The 13,853-nt window shown below is 39.6% G+C and overlaps 1 protein-coding gene across 4 annotated transcripts in view; it reads left to right on the top strand.

The window, feature by feature from the left end:
- spag17 (sperm associated antigen 17) overlaps nt 1–13,853 on the top strand; it is a 239,250-nt gene that overhangs the window by 79,372 nt on the left and 146,025 nt on the right. For all 4 annotated transcript variants that reach the window (XM_048541477.2, XM_048541476.2, XM_048541475.2 and 1 more), the window contains 6 exons: nt 1,546–1,662; nt 2,223–2,299; nt 2,583–2,693; nt 5,007–5,161; nt 8,692–8,891; nt 11,752–11,840. In XM_048541477.2, the coding sequence (XP_048397434.2) occupies nt 1,546–1,662; nt 2,223–2,299; nt 2,583–2,693; nt 5,007–5,161; nt 8,692–8,891; nt 11,752–11,840 (749 nt within the window). The remainder of the gene's footprint in view (nt 1–1,545; nt 1,663–2,222; nt 2,300–2,582; nt 2,694–5,006; nt 5,162–8,691; nt 8,892–11,751; nt 11,841–13,853) is intronic.

The raw sequence follows: 13,853 nt of genomic DNA, 5'->3' as shown, positions 1-13,853 counted from the left end.
ATCTACGCTACTAAGTATCTTACCATTAGCCCAGTACTTTGCCTTCCGGTTACTCCTACCAAAGTGCATCACCTCACACTTGTCTGCACTAAACTCCATTTGCCAACTCTCAGCCCAGCTCTGCAGCTTATCTATGTCTCTCTGCAACCTACAGCATCCTTCGTCACTATCCACAACTCCACCGACCTTAGTGTCGTCTGCAAATTTACTAACCCATCCTTCTACGCCCTCATCCAGGTCATTTATAAAAATGACAAACATCAGTGGACCCAACACCGACCCTTGCGGTACACCACTAGTAACTGGTCTCCAGGATGAACATTTCCCATCAACTACCACCCTCTGTCTTCTTTCAGCAAGCCAATTTCTGATCCAAACTGCTATATCTCCCTCAATTCCATTCCTCCGCATTTTGTACAATAGCCTATTGTGGGGAACCTTATCGAACGCCTTGCTGAAATCCATATACACCACATTACTCTCATCTACCTGTTTGGTCACCTTCTCAAAGAACTCAATAAGGTTTGTGAGGCACGACCTTCCCTTCACAAAACCGTGCTGACTATCCCTAATCAATTTATTCTTTTCTAGATGATTATAAATCCTGTCCCCTATAACCTTTTCAAAGACTTTACCAACAACTGAGGTACGGCTCACTGGTCTATAATTACAGGGTTGTCTCTACTCCCCTTCTTGAACAGTGGAACCACATTTGCTATCCTCCAGTCATCTGGCACTATTCCTGTGGACAATGATGAGTTAAAGATCAATGCCAAAGGATCGACAATCTTCTCCCTGGCTTCCCAGAGGATCCGAGGATAAATCCCATCTGGCCCAGGGGACTTATCTATCTTCACCCTCTGAAGGATTTCTAATACCTCTTCCTTGTGAACCTCAATCCCACCTAGTCTAGTAGCCTGTATCTCAGTAATTAGAAAGCAAGTGGCATGTTTGCCTTAATTGGAAGGGAATTGGTGTAGAAGAGTGAGGAAGTCTTCCTACAATTGCATCCAGGTTTAGTGAGGTCACATCTCGAGTAATCTGTGCAATTTTGGTCACATAATTAAGGAAGATACAATTTCCAGTGGTGATAATACAGCAAGCATTCACAAGGTTCCTTGGATGAGAGAGTTTTGCTTTTGCAAGATGTTGAGTAAATTTGGTTCAAATTCTCTAGAGTGTGGTAGAATGAGATTATATCCTTGAAGCGTATAAAATTATGAATTGGCTAGAGAGATAAATGCTGAGAGGTTGTTTCCCATAACTGGGGAGTCTCAACCATAGGGACACAATTTCAGGTCAGAGACCAGTCTTTTAGATTGAAATGAAGAGAAATTTCTTTACTTGAAAGGTTCTGAATTTTTGAAATTCTTTCCAAATATTAGAAATTAAAACACTTGGGAAAAATATTTTTATGTCATGGTATCTTTGGATGTTACATGATAACCTGCCAAATAAAGCTTTACACCTTTTGAGAATGTTGATAAAGAAAGATCATTTCAAGTTTTGCATTTAATAGCTGAATTATGCTTCTTTTCATTTCAGAGAATATATTCACCAACTTCTCAAATGGTGAAGAAAGTTGCCCTTTTGGGTTTGATAATAACAAGTCAAAAGAAAACAGCATGTCTGGAGAAAACAGCATAGAACGATCCTGTGCAGGTACCAGCCATTAACATTTTGTCTGAATTTATGTAGGGAACTGAACGTGAATAAAGTACAGTTCCAAAGTGTCTTTTCAAACAAAAAAATGTTTTTCAGATGCTGGAGGAAAGAAAGTATAATAGATTTTGTAGACTGTCCAACTGAATTCTGTAAATTTGAAGAACATATTCTTTTCGAAACAAAGTTTTAGTATTGACTTCATTTAAACTTCCTGGACTTCATTCACACCTTGGGTAGAAGACGGTACAATTTTCAAAGACTTTCCTTACTGTCTGTTCTAATTTAGTTCAAGTTCATTGTTGCTTATTTGTTTTTATTAAAAGCAAGGTACAATTTGAGTAATATTCTTGTGAGCCCATGCTACCAGGACCACATTCACCCACAAACAACACACATTGGATATTACACAATGAAAATTTCAAAATCATGGGCTCTGCGCTGAATTTCCGGTGTGCATATGTTCCAACGGGTGAAGCCCTTCGACAGGAGTGCACATTTGTGAAATTATCCCTGAACATTATCCAAAATTATAACTAGGATCCTAAATTTATTTTCAGTGCGCTTTAAAGATACTTCTGAAATGGTTGACAAGGAAATCAGAAGATGTGGTTCAACAGATGCTGAAGATGAAAAGGTAAAATTATAAATGATAATACAAACTGAAAATGTTACATAACTAGCACGGCAGTTCAATTGGACCAGCACAATGCATGCAGTCTAGTTTCCAAGATATTCTCCCTACCTGTTTCCATTGGCAGAGCTAAACCTCTAAATTGTTTCCCATATTAACAAGTTCAGATGTGTTAATGTTGTTCTTCACTGTTTAGTTTGTGTTATTTTTGAATTGGTTGCAAAGAAAAATATTTTCTATTCTCGTACTCCTAAAGAACAAAATAAAACTATACTTTTCCTTTTAGGATAAAGCTGACAACATAAAGATTGATATAAAATATATACAGAAATTACAGCTCCGATCGCTGATGGAATGGAGTTTTGCTGAGCAGCATGATCCATTTGTTTTGATACAGGTAACCCAAATATCCCGCTCTTGAGAAAAGTCTGAGAATTACTTTAAAACTATCTTAACAATAAAATTTTATGCAGCTTTACTTGGCGTCATTTACATGTGCAAAGTAAATTAAATGGCGCCAGAACTACAAGACTATGCATATCTGTCATTATGACACAAACAGGGTACCTTTCCAACGTCAGATAGTAATAACTGCCAATGCTGGAGTCAGAGATAACACCAAATCAAGCTGGAGGAGCACAGTGGGCCAAGCAGCATCAGAGGAGCAGGAAGGTTGATGTTTCAGGTTGGGACCCTTTTTCAGAAATGGGGGAGGGGCAAGGGAATGCTGAAATAAATAGAGGGAGGAGGGGTAGGTAGTGTTGGTAGGCAGGTGGGCAGTGTAGGTGGGGTGGTGATAGGTGAGTGCAGGTAAGCAATGGTGGGGACTGGTCACCGAGGTAGGAGGAGCGGAAAGGTGGGAGAGAAGATGGACAGGTTGTGTCAGTTTGTATCAGGTCAAGGAGGCAGGGATAAGAGGGAGGGTTAGTCATGGGATGAGGCCGGGTGATGGGGAGATTTTAAAACTGGTAAAATCCACATTGAGACCATTGGGTTGTAGGCTCCCAAGGCGGAATATGAGGTGCTGCTTCTCCACTTACTGGGTGGCATTATTGTGACACAGGAGAAGGCCCAGGATGGACATGTCACTCAGGGAGTGGGAGGGGGAGTTGAAAAGGTTCGCGACTGGAAGCTGTGTTGTTTGTCACAAAGGGAGCTCAGGTGCTCTACAAAGCGGTCTCTGACCCTCAGAGCAATATAATAGCATGGGTAGAGGATTGGTTAACTAACAGAAAGCAAAGGGTGGGAATAAATGCATGCCTTTCTGGTTGGTGATCAGTGATCAGTGTTGGGACCGCAACTGTTTGCAATTTACATGAATGATTTGGAGTGGGGGACTATGTGTAGTGGGTTGGAGTTTGCAAATGACACTACGATGAGTGGTAGAGCAAAGTTTGCAGAGGGATATACATAGTTTAAGTGAATGGGCAAAGGTCTGGCAGACAGACTACAATATTGATAAATGTGGAGTCATCCATTTTGGTAGGAATAACAGTAAAAACTACTATTATTTGAACAGTTAAAAATTGCAGCGTGCTACTATGCAAAGACACCTAGGTGTCCTTGTGCATGAATCACAGAAGGTTGGTTTGCAGGTACAACAGGTAATTAAGAAGGCAAATAGAATTTTGTCCTTCATTGCTAGAGGGATTGAGTTTAAAAGCAGGGAGATTATGTTGCAGCTGTATAGGGTGCTGGTGAGGTCACTCCTGGAACACTGCATGCAGCTTTGTTCTCCTTACTTGAGAAAGGATGTATTGGCACTGGAGGAGGTGCAGAGGAGATTCATTAGGTTGATTCTGGAGTTGAGAAGATTGACCAATGAGAAGAGCATGAGTAAACTGAGATTATATTCATTGGAATTTAGAAGAATGAGGGGGGATCTTATGGAAACATATAAAATTATGAAGAGAATAAATAAGATAGAAGCAGAGAGGATGTTTCCACTGGTGAATGAAACTGGAGCAAGAGGTTACAGCCTCAAAATTAGGGGGAGCAAAGTAATGAATTGAAGTGGAGGGTTTTCACCCAAAAGGTTGTGAATCCGTCCAGTGAAGTATTTGAGGCTTCCTCATTAAACGTTTATAAAGTTAAAATAGATTTTCTTTTGAACAGTAAAGGAACTAAGGTTATGGTAAAAGGGTGGGTAAGTGGAACTGAGGCCACAAAAAGATCTTGTTGAATGGCGGAGCAGGCTCGACATGCCGGATGGTATACTACTGATCCGTGTTCTTATGTAATGTTGTGTTCTTATGACAGAGCCTGGAGAAGTTGTAGTTGTGGATGCTTGAGCTAGTCATGGTGTTTGTTTAATATTTACTTAGGAATTAGACTGTAATTTTTCAATTTCATCAGAAAAATCCAAATTGTCCAATTTAAATGGAGACTTTCAGAAGATTCTAGGCAGGGAGTCATTGCCCAGTGGAAAATTCAGTTTCCCAGGCAATTCCTTCAGAGTGGACTTCAATGGGGATTCACCATGTGCTACTCCTACCTTTGCTGGTAGGAGTACTGTCTAGCTAGTGGAAAATCTGGACAGTAGTTACATTTGGAAAGAGTGCCGCATTCACCTGCAGGTAGATGGTCAGCTCCAAGTATTATGATGTATTTAAAAATAGAGCAAATTGTTCGAATTTGGATCGTCAGTAAAGAAGATTACACCCAATGCTTTCATTTTTATCAATGTAAGCATGATGTATGTACCTTTCAGGTTCTTCAGGAGGCTGCCCCATTTTATAGGTGCTTGGATACGTACTACTACAAACAGGACAACTCTGTACTATTGGTCTTACATAACCCCATGAATAAAAAGCGCCAGTGTAATGAATCCTGGGAAACTGCCCTTCACTCCAATGTTGGGTTCAGGTGTGTACTCCTAAAAACCTGATTGTCCATTTACGTGAAAATGGCTGGTTATTGAAATTTCTCAGGAAAATGGGGTGTTATGCAAAATTTTGGATTCTGTATGTCTTTTATGACTGATGTGTAGCTTTAAGCCTTTCACTTAAGTTTTAAAACTTCTTTAAACTTAAGAGAACTAAATTATAATTCAGTGGCATTACTGATGTTGGTGGTATTTTTCAGACCTTTCAACTTTGGAAGTATTTTAAAGGCAACCACAGATTCTATAACCCTGTTGTTGCTGTGGGAGGGAGTAGGTGAGGGAAGAAGTGTGGGAAATGGTTGGAAAAATAACAGAGGGCTCTATCAACCACAGTGATGGGAAATCCTCAGCTGAGGAAAAAGGTAGATATTTCTGATTACCCATGAGAGTTGTGGCATTATCAGCATAAGTGTGACAGATACCGAGAGAATGAAAAGGAGTTATTTCTGGAGGCAGAATGTGAAGGTTTGTAATCAAGGTCACTATGGAAATCTGTTTTTAAATAGAATCAGTGTTTTAAACTAATACCTTTGCTGTTGATTGCAATATGTGAAATAAGTAGCATAGACTGCTGGAATGTATTAGTTTCTTCTTCTGCTTTGGTGGTATCAGCATTACAGACTGACATCTTCATTCTGTCAACATTTGTGAATATGATTAGCATTGTCTTTTCTCATGATAGTGATTGTGGCATAGCTATTGGCCAAGACACCAGGATAACTTTTGAAGTAAAAGCAAAATATTGGAAATGCTGGAAATCTGAAGTAAAAACAGAAAGTGCTTGAGAAACCCAGCAGGTCTGTCAGCATCTGTGACCAGAGTAACGGTGTTAATGTTTCGAGTCCAAAGACACTCCTCGTGGTTAAAAGGAAAGCGAAATGTATGGTTTTTTTTATGCTGCTGATAAAGGCAGATCGTGAAACAGATCGTGACAGTGCCTAAAGCAAAAGCCAAAGCAAGTGCTATTAGTGATAAAGGAGAGATATAGATGAGGAATATGTATGAATGGTAGGGCAAATAAGGTCAGCTCTGCTGAGAACAGAGGCAACTGAACAACACGATAAGATGTATTCTCGACTGAGGGGATTAATAGAACATATTGGAGGCACCCCTGTGAAACTTTATGTCGTTCGAATAGATTTGATGAAAACTGTGAAAGTGGGAGAATGGAATGGCATATTTCAGGAAGCAATATACCTGAAGCACAAAGCAATGTGCTTTAGTGACATGTGTACGGAAAAAATAGGGAGCAATAGATCTTTCATGACCTTTCATAAAACAGTACTTATGTGTATTGCACTGTGTTGTACACTTGTCTGCTTAAGTGTATATCTCTGACAATAAGTGGCTGTGTAAGTTGTAAAGGATAGAACGAATGAAACACAAAATAACCTTCAGTTCAGAGGCTGCCAACTTCAGACCTATTATCTGCTTGTGGTTTGATGATCTCTGTAATGACTTCTTCATAAAGTGTAAATTATGTCTGTTTATTGGTGCTTTCTCTGGCCTAGATTTGCTAACTTCTGTCATGAGTCAAGTCGGTTTCCAACCGATAAACATTGCTAAGATTTTGTAAATTAGTAAAGCTTACAAATTGTTGTAAATTGCAAGGCGGCTAAATCTACCCTGAATAACCTTGGCCAAATTGCAGTAGCCCTTTTTAACTCAGGCACATTATACAGTAAAATAGACAAAGGGGCCAATAGTCAAGGGAAGGTCCAACACAACGTTCTTGAACACTTTATCAAGGAAAAACAGTATTTATCAGACTCTACATAGTACTGTCATTGAACACCATCAAACTCTATCAATGTCTCACAGGATTCTTCAGTAAACAGTCTTAAATCTACACTTGCTATCCACTTCTGACATGCGCTTCCAAGGATTCAATACACCCTATCCACAAGTGCCTACCATTGTATTTGTACTGTTTGTCTGAAAGGAATGGAAATACCTTTTCAATAAGGCTGGGACATGCTGTTCCTCTGTGTTTGAAGGCTGACTGATGTTTCAAGATCTGCAGTCATCAATTCTCCTCTCATCTCAGGTCACTATGAAGTGGAGATGCTGTGCACTTCAGCTGCCGGTTGCATGTGCTCTTTGGGGACACTGTTGAACTAGAAGCAAAAAGCAGAGAGCTGGCTTCAAGTTGCCCATTTATCCCCCTCTTCGTGCCTTCTTGAAGATGCTGTGGCCTGTGTCCAATGCCAGCATCGGGTAGTGCCGGGAAGATCCAATGGAGTGGCTACTTTCCAAATTTGGTCACAGAATACAGTTTAATCCTCAACTATCAAGTGCTGTCGTTGTCACACCATACCTCTGGACTCCTACTGATCTGTGTGTTACCAAGCCTGTGTAGCATTCTTCCAAAAAAGCAAGTTTATTGGCAGTGTAACCAACTGTTTGTTCTGAAACAATGTGGCCATTCGACAGAAAGTTGATTTCCAAGGCCAGTCAGCATGAATACTGTCAGTTCCAACTCTAGTTTGTAAATTGCAAAGTCCGATTGGTTTAAACCAGGCTTCTACATTTCAAATTTTTATCCATGCTCCACGAAAAATGTCAATAATTCCGTAACAATTCTGGACGTTATGGGTCACCTCACCACAACATACAAAACACAAATGTTTGTGTGTATGTCATGCTTGTGTTACTATGTTATTTGTATGAGGACTTTATCAGAAAATAGGTGCAGGAGCAAAAAATGGGATTAAATATAAGGCAGTAAGGTGTACAAGTTATATGAATACGTTGCATTGAGTCTACATTGATGAGGAAATTTTAGAACACAAAAGGACAACTCTCTTGGCATAGTTGTCATATAGTCAGGACTTTTTATTTTGCATTATACAATCGACATGTTTGGTTCAGAGTTCTCTGAGATGTAATTATTGGCACTTGATCTTGAATGCACTGTTACTGACCCTGCTTCATTATAAGAGGCTGTCACAGATTTTTAAATGCCTGGAACAAAAATAGAAGTTGCTAGAAAAGCTCAAGAGGTCTGGCAGCATCTTTGAAGAAAAACCAGAGTTAACATTTCAGATCCGGTGACCCTTCCTCAAAACCGTTCTGAGGAAGGGTCACTGGAAATGTTAACTCTGATTTTTCTTCACAGTCGCTGCCAGACCTGTTGAGCTCTTCTGTATTTGTTCCTGATTTACAGCATCTGCAGTTCTTTCAGTTTTTATTTTTTATATACCCGTGTAGTTTCAGTAATGAGATGTAGTCTCCTCATCTCCTCCCACATTCCAAGGTAGAGATTACCAGTATATTCTGGGGAAGTTCGGACAGAAATGATACCTAGATGGTTGGGTGGAAATCTGTATTCCATTTCTACACCACTAACAACAATGGAATTGCTGCTGTTTTGTCTTCAGATTCAAAACTGCAATCTTTTGCAAGCTATATTGAATGGACTGAAGTTTCAAATAACTTTAAAACAAATCATTTATGTTTCTAGACAAAGAAAGAATTTATGATTGTGTATATCTGATACCATCCTCCACAGAAATTACTTGGAACATGTTGCCTACACAATTTCAGACTGGGTAGATGCAGAGGAAGTTAAATACCAAGCTGAACTGGCAGCAAAAGAACTGGAGCCTGAGAAATTGCACAAGCCTCCATCTGAAATGTTTCCAGAATCCATATCGTCAGATTCTGACAAACAGAAAAAGGGAAAGCCTGCTTCTGCAAATAAACCACACAGTATGTAACCAATCTGACAGTTTCAAATTTTTACTGCTAAAATGCAACTAGCTTAAAGGTAGGAACACTAGGTGTTCGTTATCTATTGGAAATACAGGATCAAAATATTAAGGTAATTTCAGTACGCTGATATATTAATCTTGGAAACATAGTGATAAACGTTCAACAGCAAGAGTATGAATGCAGGACCATTTTAAAGCACATAATTTTCAGTAGTCTGGAATTCTCAGAACAAAATTTCTCTCATTGGCACCTAGTGTACTCCTTCAAGGGTAAGCCAATTTTACAATACTTTTGGCTGCGCAAAAGGTAGCTGCCTACAGAGATATCTAAAAGGCTGATTCAGGACACCTAGCTGCCATTTTGCAGATTCCAGTGTGGAAGTACTAGTACATAAGTTGAGGTAGGAGGCACTCTTAGGAATAAACAGGGTAATGTTTTCAAGAAAATAGTTCAGGGTCATTGGAAGCACTCCATGAATTGCCATTCATCCCAGGAAGAAGAAGGGGCAAACTCACCTTCCGTGATATAATTGAGAATGCCTGCTGCTAACACTCATTGTTCCTAGCACATGCTTCTTTAACATTAATCCTTAGGAAATAAAAAAGGTAAAGCCACCATAGTCCGAGAAGACCATAGGACCATATCAGACCTTAGACCTAATCTGCCTTGCAAGCCAACCATCCAGCCAACTGAGCTAATCAAACCCCTGTATACTTAGGAAGTAACGCAATGCACTTTGTACCTGTTTCTTCATTCTGTTGCCATTCAGGCAAAAAAGCTTCCTTAACACAAACATGGCTAACTCTCGTTCGGAAATCATGTATTCAAGTCATAATCCAGAATCTTGAGCACTTAATCTAGCATAACACACCACTGCAGCTCTGAATGAGTGCTGCACTATAGAAAATGGTATCCTTTAGATGAGATCTCAAACCAGCATCATGAGTTAAACTTTCATGGGATCAGGGAACATGGGGATTAACAAATGGCAACCTGGACACGATTGTAGCATTCCTAATGCCATAGTGTGCAACAATAGGTGTTGAGATAGGAGATCAGCCATGGTGTGGTTGAATGATAGAGCAAGCTCAAGGGCCAAATGGCTTATTCTTGCTCCTATTTCCTGTATTTCTGTTATTGCATGACTACTTGGGTATCCTTAACTTTCCACAAGTGAGAACCATATTTTCTGCATTACAACAGTAACTGGTTATTAAACATCTTCCTAAAGACCATGAAATACACCATATACATCTTTTTTTAACAATCTGTCCAAGCTCTTATGTGTCCAAATTTAGCACGAAGGGACCTATTGTGCCTAGCCATATATACTGTGTTGGTCCACCTCCTAGCAGGCCTACAAGCCCTGTGGATATTATTGAACAATGTCAGCTGGAAGAATCTAATCTGGAGCGGCGCAGTGACTCTGTGATTCCCACTGCTACCTCACATGCCGGGGATCTCGGTTTGATTCCACCTTCAGGCAACTGTCTGTGTGGAGTTTGCACATTCTCCCCATGTCCGTTTGGGTTTCCTCCAGGTGTTCTGGTATCCTCCCACAGTCCAAAGATGTGTAGTTTATGTGGATTGGTCATACTAAATTACCCACAGTATCCAGGCATGTTTAGGTTAGGTGGATGAGCCATGGGCAATATAGGGTAGGGGACTGGTTCTAGATAGGGTACTCTTCCGAGTGTTGAATGACCTTCTTCTACACTGTAGGTGTTCTATGATTCTAAGGGTTCAGTCTAGACACAAACCTACAGCAGTACTCCTGAACAAAACCACAAGCATTGAGATGTGAACAATAATGACGTAGCATTTCACCTCATTATCATAACATTCTTAGAAAAGCACCTAATTGCAAGCAGGCCTATTCAACCTCTTAGAATTCTCAGAAATCCAGAGGCAACATAGGGGAAGTAGGCACCCGTAGGACTCCATTCTTTTATTCCTGGCCTTTGCCTTTAAAGAATATTTGAGGTGCTGACCTCAGTAGATCCAATCATATGATCTTTTGATGATTTTTTTTGACTGTTTCTAAATTTATTTGTGCCTTTTCCCAGAACCTAACAACACAAAATGTCCATTATTTATTGGCATGATTATTGATGAGTATAAAGAACAGAAAAATGAACCATATGACTTAACTACACTATTATTGTCCCATTTAAAAGTTGTCCACTAATTTTGGGACATAGTGTTCTACTTCCTATTGAAAATGATAATAGAAAACTGTGCACACATGGCAAGGATATTGTATATTGTCAATCTTATGGTCCTATCCCTGGCTCTCGATACCCAATTATATTTTTAATGCATTTAATTTGTCCTTCCAGGAGAAAATTTTGCTTGCCATGATCATGAGTAGGCGCATGATAAATGATTTTCTAACCACTTCTTATTTAGGTCATAATAAGTGTGCCTTAGCTGCCTACACTTCTATTATCTGGTTGGATTAGTTAGGAGTGAATGAGAAAGTTGTGTGTTCAAAACTCAATGCAGTTACACAAGGTGGCAACTGCACTGTTTTTTTCTTCTAACAAAATGTAGCAGGGTCCACAATGAAAGATGGATGTAAAGGATCAGATAGTTAATGTGGAAGAACAGGGACATTTTTTGTTATCCTGGTCAAAAACTTGTTCCAACAACAAGAAGAAACACGTTCATTCATTGGTCTTGCTAACAGCAAATTCGCAATCACTTTTACCCATGTGACAACCACAGTTATAACTGTACTTTGAAAGTAATTGGTTTTGAAACATTTGGGACATCTTGAAAATTAAATTTACAAAGTTTTTTCTTGGTAATTGTAAGGTGTGTCTTAAATGGTATTGTAATTTCTTATTTTTACAAGCAAGTGTTTCAAGGCGACCAACTAAATCAGAAATTGAAGAAGATGATGAGAAAAGTAATGGATCTTTCGTTCGAGAAGGATCACTTAAAGTAAGTATTTTTCATTTGTGTTAGAAATGTATAGCAATTTCCAGCTGTGTTATGACCTTCGTTGTAAAGAAAGTTTCATGTATAAACATTTTTAAAACCTAATGATGTACTGTACCCAAGACTTTAATTTCTTGGGTGATTCATAATTTTATCTTTGGCTTCAAAAAAACTTATGAATATTAACGACATCATGTTACAGATGAAAGCTTGGATCTTCTACTTTGACAGAACTTTGCAACATGTTGATCAAGGCAAAAGGTTCATCGACTCTAGTTACCCGTTACTAACCCTGGATAATTTTCCAGTGTGGTGATATAGTTTATATTTAGGAAGAACATGGCGTGAACAATAGTGCAGTGTGACTGAGTTTTAGGTTTATATAATAAAAGAGCAATTATTAAAATTAAAGCAGCTTTTTATCCAATAATTTTGATTATCCTGTAGTCAACTGTAAAAACATGTGGTTCTAAAAGTTTTCTGAACCTCTGCAGTGATTTATGCCCCCTGTGATCACCTTTTCTACATAACTGGCAATTGTTCACAAATGATCACAGGTGTCTTTCTAAGATAATAAAATGTGAGGCTGGATGAACACAGCAGGCCAAGCAGCATCTCAGGAGCACAAAAGCTGACGTTTCGGGCCTAGACCCTTCATCAGAGGGTCTAGGCCCGAAACGTCAGCTTTTGTGCTCCTGAGATGCTGCTGGGCCTGCTGTGTTCATCCAGCCTCACATTTTATTATCTTGGAGTCTCCAGCATCTGCAGTTCCCATTATCACAGGTGTCTTTCTCCTTGGTTATACTGTGTATAACTTGAGGGCCCAGTTGACCAAGTCAGAGAGTATTGAGGGGGAAGATCACCTTGACCTACCACAGCCAACATAGCAATTGACTCAGTACCATTGTCATCATTCTGTTTCACAGGCCAGCCACTAAACCAATTGACCCATATTTTGTTTGTAAGAAACAGAATTTTCAAATAGGACACAAAGATTTTATTTTCTTTGGTGACGTAACATTGTACAGAATATCCCCTCCCTAGGTGTGACAGGAAAGGTAGTAAGTTGGGGAAATAATTGGGTGACTTTCCCCTGGAACAAAATTCACATCCTTACCACCTCAGCAAGTGCTGCTTGAGAAGGTCGGTGGGCAAATATCTCAACTCACCAGAAATTGTGTCCCCTAAATTACGAGTTATTGGATACCTAATGGACAGCTCAATTTGCCATCTCTCCAATCACCTACTTTCTGAACCAATTGGAGGCAGCCTTTATTTGGTCAACAGACGTTTAGGTGAGTCCTCCATTTTTAGGTTTGATTCCAGTGAAAGGTCTATTGATGGCCTTGCTACTGTTTGACTGGCTTGTTTCCAAAAAGTGACAATACAGGTTTCTCATTGGCCTTTCAGCCAGCAGGCAAGACCCGAAGTCTCAAGATTTTGCCCATTGTCCCCAATTCTGGGCAGCACATTTAGGCTATAGAGAGGATGTCAAAAAGATATGCAATATTGTTCCAGGAATGAGGGACTTCAGTTACATGGATTAAAAAATGTATTTATGCATTATCATGTACATTTTGAGTTACCCAAGTTACCCAATATGTGCATAACTGTTCTCATGAATTAGAAGTTTGTTATTATCATCCGTCATAATGTATGTATTGCATGTGCAGAGCTGAATTTTCCAGGAAGTGAATAATTTATGCAGATTATCACCTCACCGCTTTTTGCACAAAATGAAGGAGCACGGTACTTCTGATAGGAGATTTGAATCAGGGCTTTTTGATAAATACAAACCATTCATCTAGGCTCGCAGTGCTGTCATACTACAGAACCATTGAGGAAGCCAATGACTCTTTTCCACAGACATAATGGGAACTGCAGATGCTGGAGAATCCAAGGTAACAAAGTGTGGAGCTGGATGAACACAGCAGGCCAAGCAGCATCTTGGGAGCACAAAAGCTGATGTTTCTGGCCTAGACCCTTCATCATAAAAGGGGGATGGCAGAGAATTCT

Source organism: Stegostoma tigrinum, chromosome 12, assembly GCF_030684315.1.
Source record: "Stegostoma tigrinum isolate sSteTig4 chromosome 12, sSteTig4.hap1, whole genome shotgun sequence".
NCBI lineage: Eukaryota > Metazoa > Chordata > Chondrichthyes > Orectolobiformes > Stegostomatidae > Stegostoma > Stegostoma tigrinum.
Note: the sequence above shows the minus strand (reverse complement) of the source record. Positions and strands in the feature narration are given on the sequence as shown.